The 19,595-nt window shown below is 37.6% G+C and overlaps 1 protein-coding gene across 1 annotated transcript in view; it reads left to right on the top strand.

Moving 5' to 3' along the window:
• Nucleotides 1-19,595, top strand: part of LRMDA (leucine rich melanocyte differentiation associated) — a 604,806-nt gene that overhangs the window by 331,800 nt on the left and 253,411 nt on the right. Inside the window, exon 3 of the mRNA XM_030241074.2 lies at nucleotides 9,582-9,708. Within this exon, the coding sequence (XP_030096934.1) occupies nucleotides 9,582-9,708 (127 nt within the window). The remainder of the gene's footprint in view (nucleotides 1-9,581; nucleotides 9,709-19,595) is intronic.

Below are 19,595 nucleotides of genomic sequence, written 5' to 3'. Positions count from 1 at the left end.
TGAGCCTGGATTAGCTGATGTGGCCTTTGGGGAGAGACACATCAAATGTAGGCAGACAGCTCCTGTGTCTGGTAACAAAGACTGAGGAGGTCAAAACTATCCCAACAGGCCTGAGCAGGTCAGTCAGAGGCAAATGTTGGAAATAAGATTTGGTGGGGAGGGGAGTAAGAGGCCTGGGTCAAGTCCTGTTCAAAAAGTCAGCTTTGTCAAAAGCTTCAGTCACATTCTTACCTACAGGCAACCTCTGCTGATCCCAACTCATTAATCGAACTGGAGAGCCGTCTTGACCCTGGCTCCTTCCCTTTGAAGTGTGGTGTCCTCTGCAGCATGAGGAAATAATTTGCTGCCTGATTCAATGAGCCATCAGTAGAGCCAGCAGACCTAATGACATGTGAGAATATTAACCTCCTACCACGAAGAGCTGTGAATCTTGAGAGGCAGTCTATAATTCACCCAGCACTCCTGAGCCTTCCCTTTCTGTCTTATTCTTGCACTCACTTTCTCACTCACAGGGAGAGAGAGGAGAGATTCTCTTGTCATAAAACTTTATTTCCTTCAGTAGTGTGAGCCTTCTGAGCTGCTTGATAATGAGTTACTTTCCTTTTGCAGTTGGATAAAATTTATACTGAAATTCCAGATGTCTGTCTTTCATATAATAATTTCTGTTTAAATTATGACACAGGCTACATTACTGAAATCAAGCGGGTGGTAATCCCAATACTTACCCAAGCAGACTATTTTGTTTCCTTATTTATTTTTCATCATCAGAGGAAAAGGGCAAAAGCAGAAGAACAAACATGCATAACAGTGCTGTTATTCTGTACTGTATGTGTTTAAGCTTTCCTCAATCAAGAGAATCTTTCTGCAATCTTCTTTTTTTTTTTTTTTTTTACCTAAAGGATGAGACACTTCTGCTTGACCTAGTACTGTGTGTTATATGCACACACCCTTTGATTCTTAAGAAAGAAATAGATTGTTGGTATAATCCCACTGCTTTAAAAGTCAGAGCTGTTTTTTCTCTTATTGACTCCTTTCTCATTTCCATAGATTCAGGACCTTATCTTCAGAGAGACATGGTTATTTTATGTGACTAAAAACCAAGAAAAGAAAAGCAAAAAGGGCCCTGTGTCTATTTCCTACTCAGCATGAAAATGGTTGTGATTACCAGACAGTTATATACCCATATACAGTAAAATATTCTCAGAGTTTTGTTTTTAATGTATTTTCATAGTGCTGATGGGCTGAATAAGGTCAGAATTTACAGGTTATGGGTACAGATGGGGAAGAGTATCCAACTCAGCAAATCCCAGACCAAAATGGCTATTGCTGGCAACAGTCTTGTATGTGCTGGAGAGGTTTTGGTAACTGTTTTTGATGTGATTGTACTGTCAAATTTCTCATCTTTGGTGGAAACATAGTTTGCAAAAGCAAATGAAGTTATAGCAAGTGTGAGCACTTATGGTGGTGAAGGATGTTTCTCCACTGGCAGTGAAAGTTTGTGATGCAGTTGTGTGGCCAAAACCTTTCTGCAGGAAACTGGGCCTGAATTCTGTCTTGTTATCATTTAGGGTTATTTTGCTTCTGGGGAGCTTTTGGTAAAAGCTGGTGGTGTATGGTGTGGATCTGGGTACAGACTAAGATAACCATGCACTGGGGACAAAGGAGGGAATGGAGACAAAGCAGGGTAGGTAGCAGAAGGAAATAATAAATAAATGGCAGTCATATGATGATTAACAAGTACTACAGTGTCTGTGGTATGCACCTATGTAGATCCCTGTCTTTAAGTTGTTCTAAAGACATTTTTTAACATTGAGGGATTCAGTATTATGTCCATTAACAATTCTCTGCTATCACGCTTGAGCAGTCTATTAGTCGTCCTCACCTCTTATAGCTGGTCACAAAGGCCAGTCCCTTTGCCTCTCTCTGCTTCATCTTTTTTATTAAGTTTATTAAAACTAGTCAGATTATACATTCTTATGGCACAGGCTGTGCTTGGTCCATTCATTATGGTTTCTTATCTTGGCAGGCAATCTGAATTGAACGGCAGCTAGTCCATTATGCACATATGAAGCCCATCACTCCTCCAGCAATAGCCAATTCATCAAACATTTATCTTTTGCCCTCTGAGCAGTGCGTCAATTTGCTTGTCAATCCTCAGCCTTGGTTGTTGTGGAAGATGGGAGAAAAATTACTTTTCTTTTCCCCCTTCCCACTGAACTCTGGTAGTCAAAATGGGCTTTACTCTACTCACTCTACTCCCCCGCTCTCTGTGGAAAAAGGGGAGTTAAGTTACTATCTGAATTGCAGAGTGACAGATTGATCCAAGATACACTAAAGCTTTCATTATGGCACTGCCTTTGCACTTGAATTTGCTCATATTTCCATTATAATACTGGTTTTTAGGGGGTTTATAAATAGGTTCTCCACTTGGCACATGGAGCTGAGAGGAGCTTTTAAGAATAAACACATTACAGGGTTTTAGCTCTTTGTGGGGTTTTTTGTTTGTTTGCTTTTTTAAGCAGGTTGTTTGTTTTTTAAACATTTTGTAAACCATGACATGTTCTTTTGCTATTTTTAATCACTAGTACTTCATTGAATTCTTTCAAGTTCAGGAAATGGCAGTGTTTCCTTTATTTTTTAAATGCCATTTGTTTTATTAAGATTGAGTTCTATGTTAAGATTGGGGAAAACGACAAAGCAAGAATCTTTCATTCGAGTTTTTCTCTTAACTCGTTGCTATTCTTCATCAAACACTTCTAATAATTTTTAGCAGAAGGATGTTTAGGTCTGTGCTTAAGAATTTTAGGGAAGTGATGAATAAATGAACTATTGGTGTGTTAATTCCAGAAAGCCCTTTGATAAGCTATGAATATATACAGTCACTTTCTCTGTGCTTGGTAATTTTTTGCACTGTTTTGCAAACTGTATTTTCATATATGATACTTGTTTGATGACTAGATGACTAAGAACTCATTTTCCAATACATTTTGTATTATTTTGAAATATTTTATATAGCTTATGGGAAAACTGCCTTCCCACAGGTTATAGTACACTGATTGTAATTTTATTTAAATTTAAACAGAATTGTAACAGTAGTATAATATAAAATCTTGGCATGTTTAATCCTAAAGATGTAATACAAAAACTTAAGCAAAAAGCAGCCTAACATGAAGGATAAAGTTTGAGCTGTATTAATGGGATATTCCCTTGAGTATGTGCATTAAATACACCTAGTGAAATCTGAAACTTTAAGAGATTCCTTAGAAAAGAAATTCAACGCCACCACAGTCAATCTGGTTGCTAATTTATCTCTTTTACTTGGTTGGTTTGGTTGTTTGTTTTATTGATGGTTCTTTGTATTTTGGTGGTTGTTGCTGTTTGTGGTTTGGTTTTTGAAATATTAGTAGAGTTTTGGTGTAAGAGAATGGTGGTTGAACAACTGAATGGTTGACTGCTCTATGGTTTTGTGAGCCCCTGAAAGCTGTAACTAGGATTTGTAGTTTATTTCACCAGGTAAATAATCCACTCCTACAGGACATGGCTTTTACAGATTTTTACCTTAATGTTGCAGTGTCTTATAATTTCATTGCAAGATTTCTGACAAATAGGCTCTGTTCATCCTTCCCAAACAGATGTGCTTCATTGAGCCCCACCTGAAGGTCTGATTCACCTTCTGGGAGTGCCTGGCTTTTCTTGCTGCCTGTAAGGAGTTATAAGCAACTGGGCTTTTATAGATGGATGAGATGAATCTGCATTATTGCTTTTCAGACAGTGCCATCACTTGAAGAACTGCTGCTTATTAGCAAAATCCCTCTCTCAAGAAATATCTGCATTTCTGTTTTATAATTGGTAGGAATGTTTGTGAAATACTGTGAATGTAACATCTAGAATTCAGGAGGCCTCATCTCTTTTTGTCTGTCTGACTCTACTTTTGTTTGTGTTTTCTTGGAGGTGGGTGGTGGCTTCTAAGTTTGGGCTTCCTTTTTTAGGCAATGGAATTTGCTGTGTAAGACTTGGAACAAGACTGTAAAAGAACAGATGAAGGTTCTGAGTTTTTGTGAATCCCCAACATTTCAATGTGCTTACATCACTCTGGTTTGAGATTGCTGTGAAAGATGTTTTCATCCCAGGCTTTATTGGTAATAGATTGTCTCACGTAGTCTTGTATGCTTCAGGGTATGAGAAAAGGACAAAATTGAGGGAACGCTATTTATTTTCTTGTATGTCTGGAAGAAGTCAAGTATGACCTTAATTTGAAAAGATTCAGAAACTTATTGTAGGTCCAGTTCACAATAGAGGTTTAATCTTTTCTTATGGAGATCTCTTTTTCACAGGTATTTAATGATGCTGCTTGTTAATATATTTTAATTTCTCTTTTGCTGATCATATTCACAGCTGTGCCTCAAGTTTTACCCTAACAGTTGCTTGCAGATATTTTCCATCTACCAACAGAAAGATGGAAGTGATGCAAAATGCTACCTCTAGATAGTCTGCAAAATACTAACATTTCTTCTGATATTAGACAAAACAAGCATTTCTTCCTTTAAAAGATCCTGGAGGCTCTTTATTGTCACTTGGGTGCTTTCGGGGGTGTGTGTGTGCTCTGTCTTGGTCCAGAAGTCATGTCAGAGCTGTCCATTAAATACTTAATTCTGTTTTCTTTTTGGTTCTATTATCATGCAGGAACCTGTGTAAAATCACTGAGTTAGATTGGCAAAAAAAAAAAAAAGCTTTTATTGTTGAATACTGTAGAGGCCATTTTTTGATGCTTTACTTGTATTTTCTCCACCTGATCTGTTTTTCTTTTTTATATGTATATCCATATCCCCCATTTCCATTTTTTTATTGTGCTTTTTTTTTTTTTTTTTTTTTTGGTGAGGTTAAGTCAAAGGACTAGAAGTCAGGAGTTCTGGGTGTTATTTCTTGTCTCTGGGAAAATTGCTGGAGGTCACCTTCTGTTAGTCACTTAACCTCTCTCTGCTTTACTACTAAATGGAATTTTAAGCTCAGCAGGTTTTTGAAAAGTAATTCATTAATGTTTTGCAAAAAAAATGCTTTGTAGTCCTTGGCCGGTAGGTGCTGGAGAAACAGAAATTGCTTTTCTATTTAAATACTGAAATTATCTAATACTAGGATTCTCATGTTGATTCTGTTCTCCTGTAATCTGTAAAACATTAAAGGTAAAGAAAAGGTATTTTAAAAAGCTCTTGTTTTGTAACAGCTCCATCTTTAACTTTTGCTAATGGCTATCTCTTGTCAACAAAGTGCAAATCAATTTCAAGGCTAAACCCAAACTCTCTCATTTGCATATTGTTAACTGCTCTCTCTTTTCCTGTTAAACAGGAGGAAAAAGTCAATTAGGTATGAGGCAGCTGTCTTGTTAATGAAGGGGTGGGATAAAATGTGAGGAGCTCTTCTTTTGTAGCATATGCTTCTGAGCAGCTTGTTTTTCTGAACAAGGACAACTGCAGAGTACCAAGTTTTGTCTATTGCTTCCAAGGCTTCTGCTTTTTCTCATTTATGAAATCTCATATTTTAATTGTCAAATATTCCCAAAATGAAGAGTTGCTCTTTACTTTCATTGTAACCAAATCCCTGTCAGGCCAGAGGAATCACATGAAATAGTGTAGTTGACAATTACCATGCATACACATACATTAAAAAAAAAATCTCTGTCATGACATTCCTTTATGATTAAAACTTTGTTATAAACCATGAATTAATTATGGAAAAGAAAGCTGGAAGAAATCATACTGATTAGCCAAAGGACTTGGATAAAATGACATTTCTGAGACCTTTATATTCTAAAGGATTATTTACTGTCTACTTACAGAACATCTTAAGTAGTTTTGCAGAGGGAGTCAGTTTCCTGTTTAGAGCAGTGTTTTTGTAAGCTAATGAGGGCAAAGCGTGAGCCATAGGCAATGATGCTGTGATATTAGCTGTGACAGGGAGCTTGATCATAATTATCTTAACGAGGATAGGGTTAATTACAGTGGAAACTTAAAGTTTTTTCTGTTTGAATGAGGCGGCACTGAATACGTTGTGATGTTTTGTCGGTTTGATGTGACTTTGAAAATTGCAGTGGAAATCTCTTGGCAACACTTGCTCTCCTCTGGGAGCAGAGTGTGAGCCCTGCAATGAGGTAACTGAGACGGTACCTGTGGGTGAGATAATGGGCAGCTTTCATGACATTAGAGCAGGGACAAGCAGCATGCAATCCACCTTAGTGATGTTTATTAGCCTTTTGAAAGTAAGGGAAACAGCTACTTGCCACCAGCCCATCAGTGCTGGTTGCATTGTTGTGGTGAGATTGTGTGTTTGTTTTGGTATACTAACATGGGGAGACATTTCTTTGTGCTCTGAACCATGAGAAAAGAGTACAGATTTAACTTTAGACTGGTTCTCTTTCTTAGGGGAATTCCCTCTTTTATACTCGTCTCTTAGGTTGCTTGTTCTCGTCTTGCTATGCCGTGTATATTTAGGCATTCCTCTCCTCTTTTGTAATGGGTTCATAAGGAAATACTTGGAGTACATTAATATTACTTGCACAACCTCATTAACAATAAAAATGACAGATTTTGTACTGATTTGTGTCTCAGATTCTCAAAAATACTTTCTCCGTACCAATTTACAATTGCACTCCTTTCTTATCCCCCATCTGCAGATGGGAGGTTGAGGCTCACTGAAGTTATGGGACTTGCTGAAGTTTGTACCATAAAACCAATTGTGTGGATTGTACTTAACTTTTACACTTTGGAGTACAACTGCCTGGCAATATTTCCTATTATATCATGATGGTAGAGACTGTTGCATAGAATTCAGTTGGTAGTAACACTGAATGATAACAAACACATTTTTTCCTTATTTATTTCTTTGCCATGTCTTGCCATTTTTATTTTGGTGCTTCCTTTTTCTTCTGTTTAGGATGTAAAAAAAAAAAAAATCTATGAATAGCAAAACAACATATGGGTATAAAATTGCATTAATGGCTACACCCTCTCTCCGTACTGTGGCAACCCCTCCCATCTCCCAGGACTCTGAATTTAGGTGATTAAATCACCAAGTGCACACTGCTCTGATGACATGAAAACAGCAATTATAAGCAACCCCCTGTGTAACACGGCTCCTTTTTAACTGAGCAGCTAATAACATTACATGGCAAAAATTATCAAAACCAGACAGGTGTAAGGAGATTTGCGCACAATTTTCTCTGCCTATCTATGAAACTAGTACCCTTGTGTTCAGCCCAGGGTTGTGAAAGAAATGCTGTTTCAATAGGCAACTCCCTCTAGTGTTTCAAGGCCTTTTGTCCCACTTCATGGCTTGTCATTTTGTTTTATGCCTCCCCTGCAGCAGTTTTGGATGTGCGCTTTCTTCTCCTTGCCAGTTGCCAACCATTTGCTGATTCTCATGATAAGAGTATTATATTTGCATAACATAACTCAAGAGCAATGTGTATTTTGATGCTGACACTGACCAGAGCCCAAGCAGTGTTTTTTCACAAAGGACCTATTAACATCCCATAAGGCTCTGTGGTGCTGACAAGGAGGTGGCCTTCTCTGAACTCTTTTGGCAAGTCAAAGTCATACATTGAAATGCGAGGTTTGGAAATAATCCACTATTTATATAATAAAGAGTATTGAAGGGGAATTTGCTAAACTAGGTTTGTCAAACTGAAATGAAAACTCATAACAGCTTGATAAACTCACTGCTACTTCCTCCAAGTTTTTTTGCCTTTTAAAGGTGCTTGGTGGAAAGCACTGTCTAAGATGTTTGCTGCTTTCTCCTCGAATCTTGACTTTGGCAAAACCAAGTCTGTTGTGACCTTTTGCTGCAACAGCTAGATCAGTGCAGCATGCTAGCACAGCTATTATTGGTGAACAGTTTATGTAGGCTGAATTGAGGTTTTTTGTCCCAAAACTGTTGGTTAAAGGCACATGCAAAATGTGTGATTGTTCCTGTGGTGATTATTTCAGTAAAATGTTTAGAGGCCTCTATTTTTTTCAGTTTCAGCAATTGTAGTATCAATGCACTGTAATGATAGAGATATGCCATAGGTTATAGGTGGCAAATTTTCTTCAGGTCCTGCTGCTGAGCGTCAAAATGGCTTAAGTGATCCTTGCACCTCCCTTTCAAGTCGAGGGACTTTGGAATCCTTGGACTGAAATACACTGTTGCAGTGTTGCAAAAATGTTACTTGAATATTCATAGTTCAGCGTGCAGTACCCAGTGTAAAGGTCACACACTTGGTTTCTTTTGGTTGCTTGAGCTAAGTGTGATCTATAAGTGGTCTGTAAGTTCTAGCTACAAAAGCAGTATCTTGTTTTTGTTGCACACATGAATGTTAAATTGCCTTTTCTAATAATACTTGTGTTTTCCTCCAGTAATTGTATCTGTGGAACATTCTAACGGGGACCTTGGCTGTACTTTGATCTTTGCCAAAAACTGGGGGGAGGAAATCCCCTCAGTAAAATGTCATTGTCACTGAATAAATAGTATAACCTGCATCTCCCTTATTCATCACATTCTATAAAGCAGCCAGGAGATACAGTGATGATCTTCCCACTGGTAGGCATAGTAGATCAGCTGTCAAGTCATGCAATCTCAGCATATCTTTAGGTGTCTGGTAGGTGAATGAGCTGTGAATGTGTGCCTGTGCCTATGCTTTGTGTATCGTGTGTCTTAGTTGATTAATATGTAGGGAGTTTTTTACTGTTGGAATGAGCAAGCATTAAGAGTCAGGCTTGGAACAGATGCCTTAACAAGGTACTGAAATGTTCTTTTTTAGTTTTTTGGGGCTTTTTTGGTACTTTGCTGTGAGAGGAATGACTGCTTCCAGAACCTTGTTTATTTACAAGTAATCATCGTCACTACCATGTCTTCACATTCTCCTTTTTAAATCTGCTCTCTGCAGTGTGACCTGTGGCTTGACAGTGGGACAGTAAGCTCCAAGAAGGAAGAAAGCAAATGCCTTTTCTGTCAGGAGTAATTCTGCATTTTATTTTGTAGAGAACATTTTATTTTGTTTGCATGAACTCAAGAAGCTAATTAAGAGGTTAATAAAAAGGGGGGGGAAATCCCCTCTACGTTTCCTAATATTGCATGTAAGGTAACTACTAAGAAATGATACTTGAAGTTGTATTTATTATTGTTAGCAGGGTATGATATTTCTTGGCAGAAATGATGGATGACAACTTAAATTTGTGTCCAGGGAATGAAGGTGAACTGTGACAGAGTTATTTATCTTGGGAATGGAGGTTAGGGTCAGGCGAGGCTGGGTGCCTGAAGGCACAAGACATTGACAAATTCATCCTGCAGGCCCCATATCTGAAGCCTTTTGTTTTGGATCCTGGCTACTCACTAAGTGACCCGCATCCTTCATCCTGCCAGCATGTGAAGGATGTGTTGCAGTGCCAGCACTCCCCTTGCCACTAATGCTTGTCATTCACTCTTCTGACAGGCCCAAACCAAAACTATTCCCACTCCTGAAAGGGAAGGTTAAAATATTTATTTCAGCTCATAATGGCCTCTCTGATTTAGTGGAGTATCATTTTTCCTGTTGCCTTTGTCGTTTGCAGGTCACTAGAAGGACTGAAAACATTCAGTTACTTGGAAGAACTGATCTTGGACAACAATCTACTTGGAAATGACCTTCTGTTACCCAGGTTACCCCACCTCCACACCTTAACGCTCAACAAGAACCAAATATCCTTTCAAAGAAATACCTGCAAAATGTCAAATGAGTTTTATGTGTCAGCCAAATTAAAGTATGTGAAATATAGTTCATGTGCCGACAAAGCATTCTCTCGTTTGGCACCTGGAATACTTCATAGTAATTTATTACAGGTCATTCATAAATGAAATGCACCATTATATCTTCCTGTTGCTCCATTTTAGTGAGAGATCTAAGTTATGGCTCTGAAGAAATCTTTCTAATAGATAAAATAGAGAAAGAAAATAATGTCAGTGCTACCCGTGTGCAGCAGTTCCTGTGCTTGCTTGGGGTTCTGTTGCAGGCTGACCTCTAGTGGAATAGAGTGTGCAGTGAAACACTCTCGGGTTTTAATACTTTAAATAGCTCTTAAAGCATTCAAGTAAGATAAAATTAATTAAACCCACATAATAATTTTAATGGTTTTCTCTATTTTCGTGAAACTGGTAATATGCACAATTGGCCAGCTGCTGTGCAACTGCAGCTGTAAAAGCATGTCACTCTCTTCTTCGTATTCCAGTTCTGTATAAATTCACGTAAAATGCTCTCCAAATCAAGGTCTTAATATAGCAAAGTCTTTTGATGTGTGACTAAGTCCAGTTGTAACCAATCAGTCACTTCTCCATATGCCTAAAGTTAGTGCCTATTTCTGTTTATTAGGAATAAATATGTCAACATTTGTCTAAATACTCTGCTGCATCAGAGCCCCTAGTCTGTAGGCTTACGGATAATGGTCTGTAAAAACTAATTATCTGCAAAGTCTGTGCGCATAGTCTCAAGTATTCCATAATTTTCTCAGCCTTTGACCCATCTGGAGATTTGAAGGTGTGTAATGTATGATTTTGCAAAAGTGAGGGGTGATCAAACTGTAGCCAGAAGGCCAACGGAGGCCTGCAGAGTCTTAGAGCACAGCCCGCCAAAGCCCTGGCCCTGTAATTGCAGTGTGAGGACAAGACTGCTCAACTGCAGGCTTTTATTACAGACAATGTAAACTGAGAGCAATTTACCTCCTACTAAAGCAAAATCCTCCTACTGAGGGGAATAAAAATAACTGCAGATTCTACCATTTCTGCACTTATTTTTGACTCTATAAATAAATAAAAATCAGCAGAGTAACTTTCTTTTTTGGAGCCATGGAAATTTGCCAAGAGTGTCTCTTGAACAGTAACAATCATTACTGTACTAGGTATTTGGCTAGATTTATGGCTAATACAGGATATTATGGGTTGGATTTGAGTAACTGGTTTTATTGGTTTGTCATTTGCTGCCATGGTAAAAATCTGAACTCGTGAAGAATGTACAAGAACATTTTTGTTGTGGTGATGCCACTTACAAACCATGAAGTTTAACTGTGGCCATAAGACCAAAAAGCACGTAAATATATTTGTCCTATGGGTAGCAGTCCCGGAGGAGTTTTGTACTTCCCAAAGAGAAGGCAGAGGAAATGAATACTAACTCAGTGAACAAAATCAGAGGGAAAAAAATTATCCCGTCAGCAGTAATCTTTAAAGAGTTTCTCCTGGTCCCACAGACAGACTAGAATAGTATTGTCAAGAGAGTAAGCTCTCAAAGTCAGTGATAACATGATAAGAAGGATTTCATGTGTCCTGGGAGTTTTTTAATTCAATCTAAAATCTATGAAGTTAGAGCTTTGAGAGTATTGAGGTACCCAGGTTATAGAAATAATATATGCATTTTGTACTGTGCTACAAATAATTTAATAGAGGAGTTGCAGAAATACTTGTGCAGTACAAACTGCCCAGAGAAGAAAAATTAACTGCTGTCCATCATTAACATCCTGAGCCCTGGGGAGCAGTGATCTCTTGTAGGGAGGATGCATCAGTCTACAGAAGCGCAGACACCTTCCAGATTCCTCTCCTCCACGTTAATGCTGTGTTTGAAAAAGGTCTTATTTGAACTTGAACAACTTCTTTTAATGAATTATTTCTCTATAGAATTCTTAAAAAATGTGAAGAAAAAAAATGTACATTTAATAGGATAATGAAATACATTACAGAAGAGTGCTCAGTACACGACAGTAGCACTATATAAAGGACACAAGTGAGCAAAGAATACTGATCTGAAATAAAACTTCAGTGGGTGGAATATTGCCACGTATACATAAATATATACAGAGAGAGACGAAAATAAACAAAAAGCCAAACTGACCCCTTTGAAAATTGGACTACTTTAGAACACATATGTGAGCTTTCCTGAGTATCTCTTAATATACCTGTACTCTTTTCTCCTTTTATTCTGGCCTCATTTTGATCCATATCCTGTTTTGATAGTTCTGATAAGAGCTTTCTACTCCTTTTGCATGGTTCACTTATTGTGTGGCATTGCATGTGTAAATAACATTTGGTCCCTCCTAACATAATGTCTGGGTACTGTACAAATGTGAAAGCTTATCTCTAAATCAGGCAAAGACTAAGAACAATCACCTGGTATTTTTTTTCTTCTGGTTGCCTCTTTCAGTTACAGTCAGGCTACTACCAATTTTTCTACTACAACTGGAAGAAGCAAATTAAAATATTGCAATAAAAAAAAAGTGCTTTCTTTAATGTATAATCTATTTTAAAATATTTTAAAATGCAGTCTCTATAACGGAAATACCTAAAGGAGAGTTGTCAACACTGTGCAGTGCTGGATTATGTAACTAATATGCTTTATTTCGTGTATATAGTGTGGTTATTTTTTAAAAAGTCTGATTTACTTTGGAAAACATATCTTAGTTTCTTTCTCACACACAGTGGACAGCAGAAAGCAGCACAGATCAGGATGGATGGGGGTAGATGGGAAGTTGCTTTTGGAGGAGGACTTATGACTGCAGTCTGTATTCTTGTAATGGGAAGCCTCATTTCTCCTTTTAAGTGTGTTGACTAGATACTATGAATCAGTCAGGAAACTTCTAAATAGATTTATTTCTCTGTGGGTGTTATAGCAGTGTGAGGATTTGTGCCTTTTCACTGTGCAGTTCTTGACCAGTATGGAACAATATAGTATGAACTTTTCCATTTCCGTTACATTTCAATCTTTATATTATTTGTCAAAACTACTCAAATGGGCAGCTTCAAAATTTGAAAAACTATCAAAAGATAGTTTGTCAAATATATATATATACACACACACACACACGCCTGTATGCTGAAAATTAGAGGCTGCTCACTACCTCATTTCTAAACAGACAAGTCTGATAATGAACCAGATCTGTGATTTGTAGTAAAACTCAATTTCTCTACTTAGTCCAGTAAGCTGGTCATATATTTAACATACATTCTATATACTTTTGAGGAGCTGGCACTAAAATTTTTTGAGAAAAAGATGTTGCATGTAAATGTAGCACACAGAGAGGAGGGCTGTGAGGTTGGTGCAGGGCTTGAGAGGTAGCTGAATGGCAGCTGAGGTCCCTTTGTCTGCTCAGCCTGGACAGGAGGAGACTGAGGGCAGACCTCACTGCAGTCACAACTTCCTCCTGTGGGGAAGAGGAGTGGCAGGCACTGATCTCTGCTCTGTGGTGACAGTGACAGGATCTGAGGGAACTGCTTGAAGCTGCATCAGGGGAGGTGTAGGTTGGAAATGGTTCTTCAGCAGAGGGTGGTTGGGCACTGGAACAGCTCCCCAGGGCAGTGGTCACAGCACCAAGGCTGACAGAGCTCACAGAGCGACTGGACAGCGCTCTCAGACACAGGGTGTGACTTTGGGGATGTCCTGTGCAGGGTCAGGAGTACAACTTAGTCATCCTGGTGGGTCCCTTCCAACTAGCATATTCTGTGGTTTTATAATTGAATCTAGGTCTTGAATGGTTTAGGGAAAAACCAAAGTATTTCATACCATGGGAAATCTAGAACTGGGCAGAATGTCCATAATGGTATGTACATTTCTTATGGCAAAAGGAGCTGATTCAGATTTAGGTATTATATGTTCTTGAGTCTTTGAAAGCAGCATGTATTTAGTACCTCAACTGAATGACATACCAGTAAGTACTTCTGGAATAATTTGTCTTCACACAAAGTCTCATAATAATCTGTAATATTTACAGATTTTCTTATCACCAAAACTATAGATTGGAATTTATTTTGCCTCTGTGCTTGTTCCTAAATTGTCCTTGAGTGCCTGAAGACACAGAAGTCCCAGTCTGACCAGAATCTCATTATATTAACTGCTGAAGACTTGATGTTTAGATTGAGTAAATACTTGAAAAATACAAATGGTCTCCTATTATGCATGGTTCCCCATTCCCTCTAAATAGACAACTGAAGTGGTACTGAACTCTTCCTGCATGGGCTTCTGAGTTCTCCACACCACAACTGTGGATTTAGTGAAATCTGTGTGGCTTGTTAGAGAACTTCTGTACCTAATGAGCCAAGAATCTTTCTTCTACAAGATTCTTCCAGATTCTTTTTCTGAAGTGAAAATTAAGTCATGTGAATGCCATCATGGAAGACAGAAGTAGTCTTCCATGCACCTTCCATACATCTATGGAAGAGAGAAGTAGTCCACAGTCCAGGTGATTCCTTACTGTTCTGCAGCAGTGCTTGCAAGAGTTGAGCTGCAGATACCAGAACTTTTTTAAAAATTGTGATCTGCTACTTTTTTTTTGTCTTCGTGTTGCTTTGTTACTTAATAACATTGAAATGTGGTCCTCGAGTCTGCAGCCTTGGAACCATGGGGATTCTAAAATGCCCTTAAAAGCACTAGCAGCTCCAGCTACATAAAGAAAACTAATACTGCTCCAGTAGGCAAAATGGCATTTTTTTCCCATATATTCAGTATGCAGGAAGCTCTCCAGGAGATATATGGGCTTAGTTAATTACCATCCACTCTGCACCTTTTTCTTCTTGAGCAAAGTGATTTCAAAGTCAGTGAACAAGGCCTTATCTCGAAGTCCTACCTCCCTACCAGATAGGGTTCAAGCCAGAATGTGGCATACAAATGACTATGTGTGACATCCTATTGCACACAGAGAAGAGGGAGATGTATACTTGCATATTGCAAGCTATTTCTGTGGTTATCCAACCTTGAAGACCTAGCACATTCTAATGGAAAAGCGTTCAGGTGGCAAAGATCTTTTCATACTGCATTCAGAGCAGAATTGGTAACTTCTGATTCAAGGCTATTTGTGTGTGGCACAGCTTGTGATTGCTACATCATGTTTGTGATAAATTTAATTGAAGAAAGTGTTTCAGCTGGGAATAAATATAGGTACCTTGCTCATTTATGGCTCTGGTAGATGTGTCATTCAGCTGTTTTAATGTTAGGTTGATTGCAGCAACTGCATGACAGAGGATTAGTTGGCAGAAAACTTTTGAATGACAGTTTTGGGACTTTCTATATGATGATCTGAAATTCTGCGTGATATATTCCTGATATTCTCATGTACATATTTCAGAAATATTTTCAATGTATGCTGATTGCTCTTTACTGTGTCTCCTTGCTTCCAAGAACTTGCAAAAGCTGTAGTCAATGAAGTTCAGTAACATGGAAAGTTCTCCTGCAACTCTCTTGGGGAAGAGGAATGACTTTTTGAAAGATAATGGTGGAGCAACTTGGAAAGCACAGAGAAAGAACAAGAGTGGTTGCTTTTCTGTATTTGAGTGTGTGACTAGTAAAAAGAATTGCTAGTAGACAAAAAGTTAAGAGAAAGAAATCCCAGATTCTCTTGCATATGTCAAACTATAAAAAGTAATTGTACGGTGAGATAGGAAATGTATAAGTTTTTTTAGACAGAATAAATTATTTGGAACCTTACCATAGGTTATGTTTCTGCATGGGCTTGACCTGCAGGTTTTCCAGAGAACAGGAATGAATATGGTAATACTGACAATGCTGATAAGGAAGGAAGAAATGCTGTGGTGTTTGGGGAAGGCCAGCATTAGTGCTCAGTACCTAAAGCATCTGACCCTTATATTACTCTCCACAGAGGGTTCATGCAGTGTCTCTGCCCTGGAACTATGCAGAAAAGACATAGCTAAATAATATAGAAGAACACAAAAGTCTGGAATAGAGGAACTCATAAGATGCCATGCAGTAGTCTCTGTGTGAATCCACTCAACCTCTTAGAAGTTTAACAGAATAATCTTTTGCTATGCTTGCTGTCAAAAGACACAGCTTAGCATCAAAATGACTGTCCCTGCTTGTGAGGTTCTCCTAAAACTGACTAAGTCAAGTGGCACTATCCACTCAGAGTTCACAACGTTGTCTTTGTGCAAATGTAATATTCCCTGGGAATGAATCTTTGAATGGTTTAAAAGGGGACATAGTCCTGGCTAGTCACTAGAATTTTAGTCCAGGCTACAAGATTTTCTAAAAAATAAACAAATGAAAATGCTGCAAGCTTGCACAGACAGTTAATTCTTAGCCAGAGAAAGGAGACACATCATTTGCTTTGTGCTTTTGCTTGCTCTTTCTGCCTTCGAGAGAACCTCAAAAACAGTGGTACTGAGTATGAGAGAGAGGGTGAAAATGGGCGAGTCAGAACATGGCTATTTGTAAGTTATTTTAGGTGTGTATGTCTGCTTGTCTAAATGTGCATGTGTGGTATGCACATTGTAACCGTCTGAGGGGGCTTTAAAAAGTTCATCTGTGAGAGATACCCAGTCTTCTGGATGAAATTTTAAAGTATGTCCAGTGTGTTTCTGTTAATTGTTCCTGAAGACCAAGTTGCATTTTTGGAGGGAACCATTGTTATATAATTCCTGAGCTGTAGAGATGATGATTTAAAAATTTTAATTGTTACAGTTTTTTCTTTTGTTTGATGTCTGTTAAAAAGAGAGGCAGTATTAGATTGGTAATGATGGCACTTGAATTAGAAGATGGATTACTACAGTAAGGGTTTTTAATTATCACAACAGGAGTACTTTAAACCATTTTTCAAACAGTAGACAATAGTGTAAGTGTTGGCATCACTGTTACAAATTCACCTGGTAATCAGTGACACTGACTTTAGACAGATCAGTCCAGAGCTATTTCTACAGAACTCTAAATAAATAAATACATTTTCACTAACACTGTCCATGGATTTAATTGTGGGTTTTCTTTTTTGGAGAGAATGGAGCTGAAATTGGTCTTAGAAGTGGCACAGCAGGGTTTTGCAGCTCTTTGGCTCTGATTGCACCAATATGGCACTGCTTGGACTGCAACAACAAACCATAAAAAGGAAGCTGGCAATAAAATTTCAGATTTGCTTTGATTTTCTCTCTCCATATTTTCCTAGCCTTATTTTAGAAAGACATAATGCTTTTGGTGGCATCATATAGTTGCAGTATTGTGATTTAAATAAGTATTTGACATGCTAATTAACTAAACACTTCACTAGAAGTGCACCATGACTTATGAGTCATCTCTGAGAAATATTCAATCATGAGAATTTTAACAGAATATAATTGTTTTCTTTGTACATGCTTTGTAAAAAATAGCTGTGGTGTTAGGTGAATGGGGCTTCTTGGAAAATCAATCTGTACCTTGCATTTTGTTTTTAAGAGGGATAAGAAAAGATATCTAAGTCCTAAAGAAGAGAGAAATTAATTATTTTTATTTATGATACAACTGCTAATTCTCTTGCATGAGATACTTCTTAGGGGGTGTTTTTGCATCTGAAAATAAATGCTCAGGGTTTAGATATGAGATATTAAAATCTAGACACGAAGTTCCAAATTTGGGAGAGTTGAATTTTTGAAATGCAGATTATCAGCTCCTGTTATTTGCCTAAAATTCTTGGTGAATATGGTGTCTCTCTCTCTTGCTTTCAATAGGCTTTTGAGGTGTAGTCTTACCCTTAGTGCATATCTAAGCTGACACTGCTCTTCATTACATTTCTAAATACATTTTGCATTTGCCTTGAAGGCTGCATGTTCAGATGGGAGTTAGAATACATGCTGTGCTCCACATTCAGCAAACTTCTGGGGAGAACAGCTTTTCCACAAGAAATAGCTCTGCTAAACTGAGAAGCAAAAGTCCTGCATGTTGACTTCATAAAAGAAGTAAAGCAAACATTTTGAATGACTTTTTTTTTTTTTTGTTGGGGTGTTTTTTTATGTTTTTGGTTTTTTTTTTCCTTTTGATAGGAAATTAGCAGATACAATCAAAGCCTTGCAATAGCTAACCTCCTGTGTGTGATTGCTGTTATGGCAATAACTGTCTTTTGTAATAATAAACTATTTCTCTCAGGGAGCCTTTTTGCAACTGAAGCAATGCTGGGAGAAATTAAGTGTTGCTCCTGGCTGAGGGAGGGTGCCAGGTTCAAGCACTTCTCTAACAGCCTTCGGAAACTTTTAAAAAGCCTTTTCCACACTTGAACATGTGTGGAAAAACAGTTTGTGAGTTTCCCATCACAGTCACATACTTCCTGAAAGAGCCATGAAAAAGTTTGTGTGAGCTCAAGGTCCAGGTATGAAAATGAGCAACAAATTTGGATTGGTAATTTGTCCTAGCTAACAAGTCTTATGGTGCTGCAAAAAGATATTTTTTCTTGGGATTTGGTAGATTAATTATTGGTATAAAGCATTCTGTAATGTGGTTTAGCCAAATAAAAAAATTTGCATTTCTATCTTTTCAATAAATTAGTAGATCTTATTTCAAATCCTTGTTTTCCCCACTCATAGAAAATATTTAAGTATGACTGCTTAGATTTCATTGAACAGAACACTGACTATGAGTGTAGAGACATTGATTTTAGTATATTAGAATTAGTAATTATTGGCATGATCATCATGTGTGCTAGGAAATAAACTAAAATTTCAGGCTTACAAAAAATGGACCACATTTTTAACAATGAAGCTCTTTTCTCCATTCTGTACTGCTTCTGTTGCCCTTAAGATATTGGGGTGAAGAAATAAAGTAAATTCCATCAGCTAAAAATAACAAAGATAACAGAAACACATAAATCAAGTATAAATAATAGCAACAAAAGTGAACTGAGGATTTAAAGCAATAGTTTGTCTCTAACAGCAGAAGGGAATAAAAACAGAGCAATGAAATATCCTTTAATGGTTTTGAATAATTATTACTCTTGTTTAATTCAGTTCATTTTTAAATATTGCAAACTTTTGACACACACATGAATGGCATATTTTTTGAGAATCACACCAATATTTTGTATGTAAATTGAAGTAAATTAGAATGTGTATTTCAAGTCTTAGAGACTGTCATACTAGGCATAACAGCAAAATAATTATTTGATCAATTAACAAATTGAGGTGCAAATGGTTGAATATTGTTGCTAGGCTTAATCCTAACATATGATTTCCAGTACTGCAGTGGTTAAAGACCGTTTAACCTTTGTTTGCTGGTTTGTTGTATTCAGGTTTACAATAGTGAAGGTGTACCCTTTGTATTTATGTTCCCAGAAATACAGTTAAGTTAAAAAGCCTCATGAGCATCAAAATATAAGGCTCTTTTAATGAAAAATTTTATGCTTTACAAGACTTTAAACCTGCACAAAAAAAGTATTTGTAACAGCAAAGTCTTTAAGTTGCACTTAGTAAAGCATTAATTGGCACATCCTAATTGAGTAGTTACAAATGTGTTGTGTGACACTCAGAGCCTTTATATGCTGGGAGTGAACCTGGGTTGTTGTGCTTTGACTTTTTTCTTTTTCTTTTTCTCTTTTTTTTTTTAAACTCATTTTCCAGTGGACTGAATATATTAGTGATGAATGTGCTGTGAAACTAACTGTTTGTTTCCATGCTGGAAAAGTTTCATGGCTCCGGCAATTGCTAGCCATTTTACCACACAGCATCCATCATTTTGTCAAAGTTTTAATGTTTTGTAGTGAACCACCTAGGAAAGAAAGGCGGAGAAAAGAATGACAAAACAGCCCAATTCTTTCATTCCATGCCAAAAAACTGACTAAAGTTTATCCCTGTTTGCCCTTGGAACA

This window comes from Serinus canaria, chromosome 6 (assembly GCF_022539315.1).
Source record: "Serinus canaria isolate serCan28SL12 chromosome 6, serCan2020, whole genome shotgun sequence".
Lineage (NCBI taxonomy): Eukaryota > Metazoa > Chordata > Aves > Passeriformes > Fringillidae > Serinus > Serinus canaria.
The sequence above is the reverse complement of the archived record's forward strand: the minus strand, read 5'-3'. Positions and strand labels throughout refer to the sequence as shown.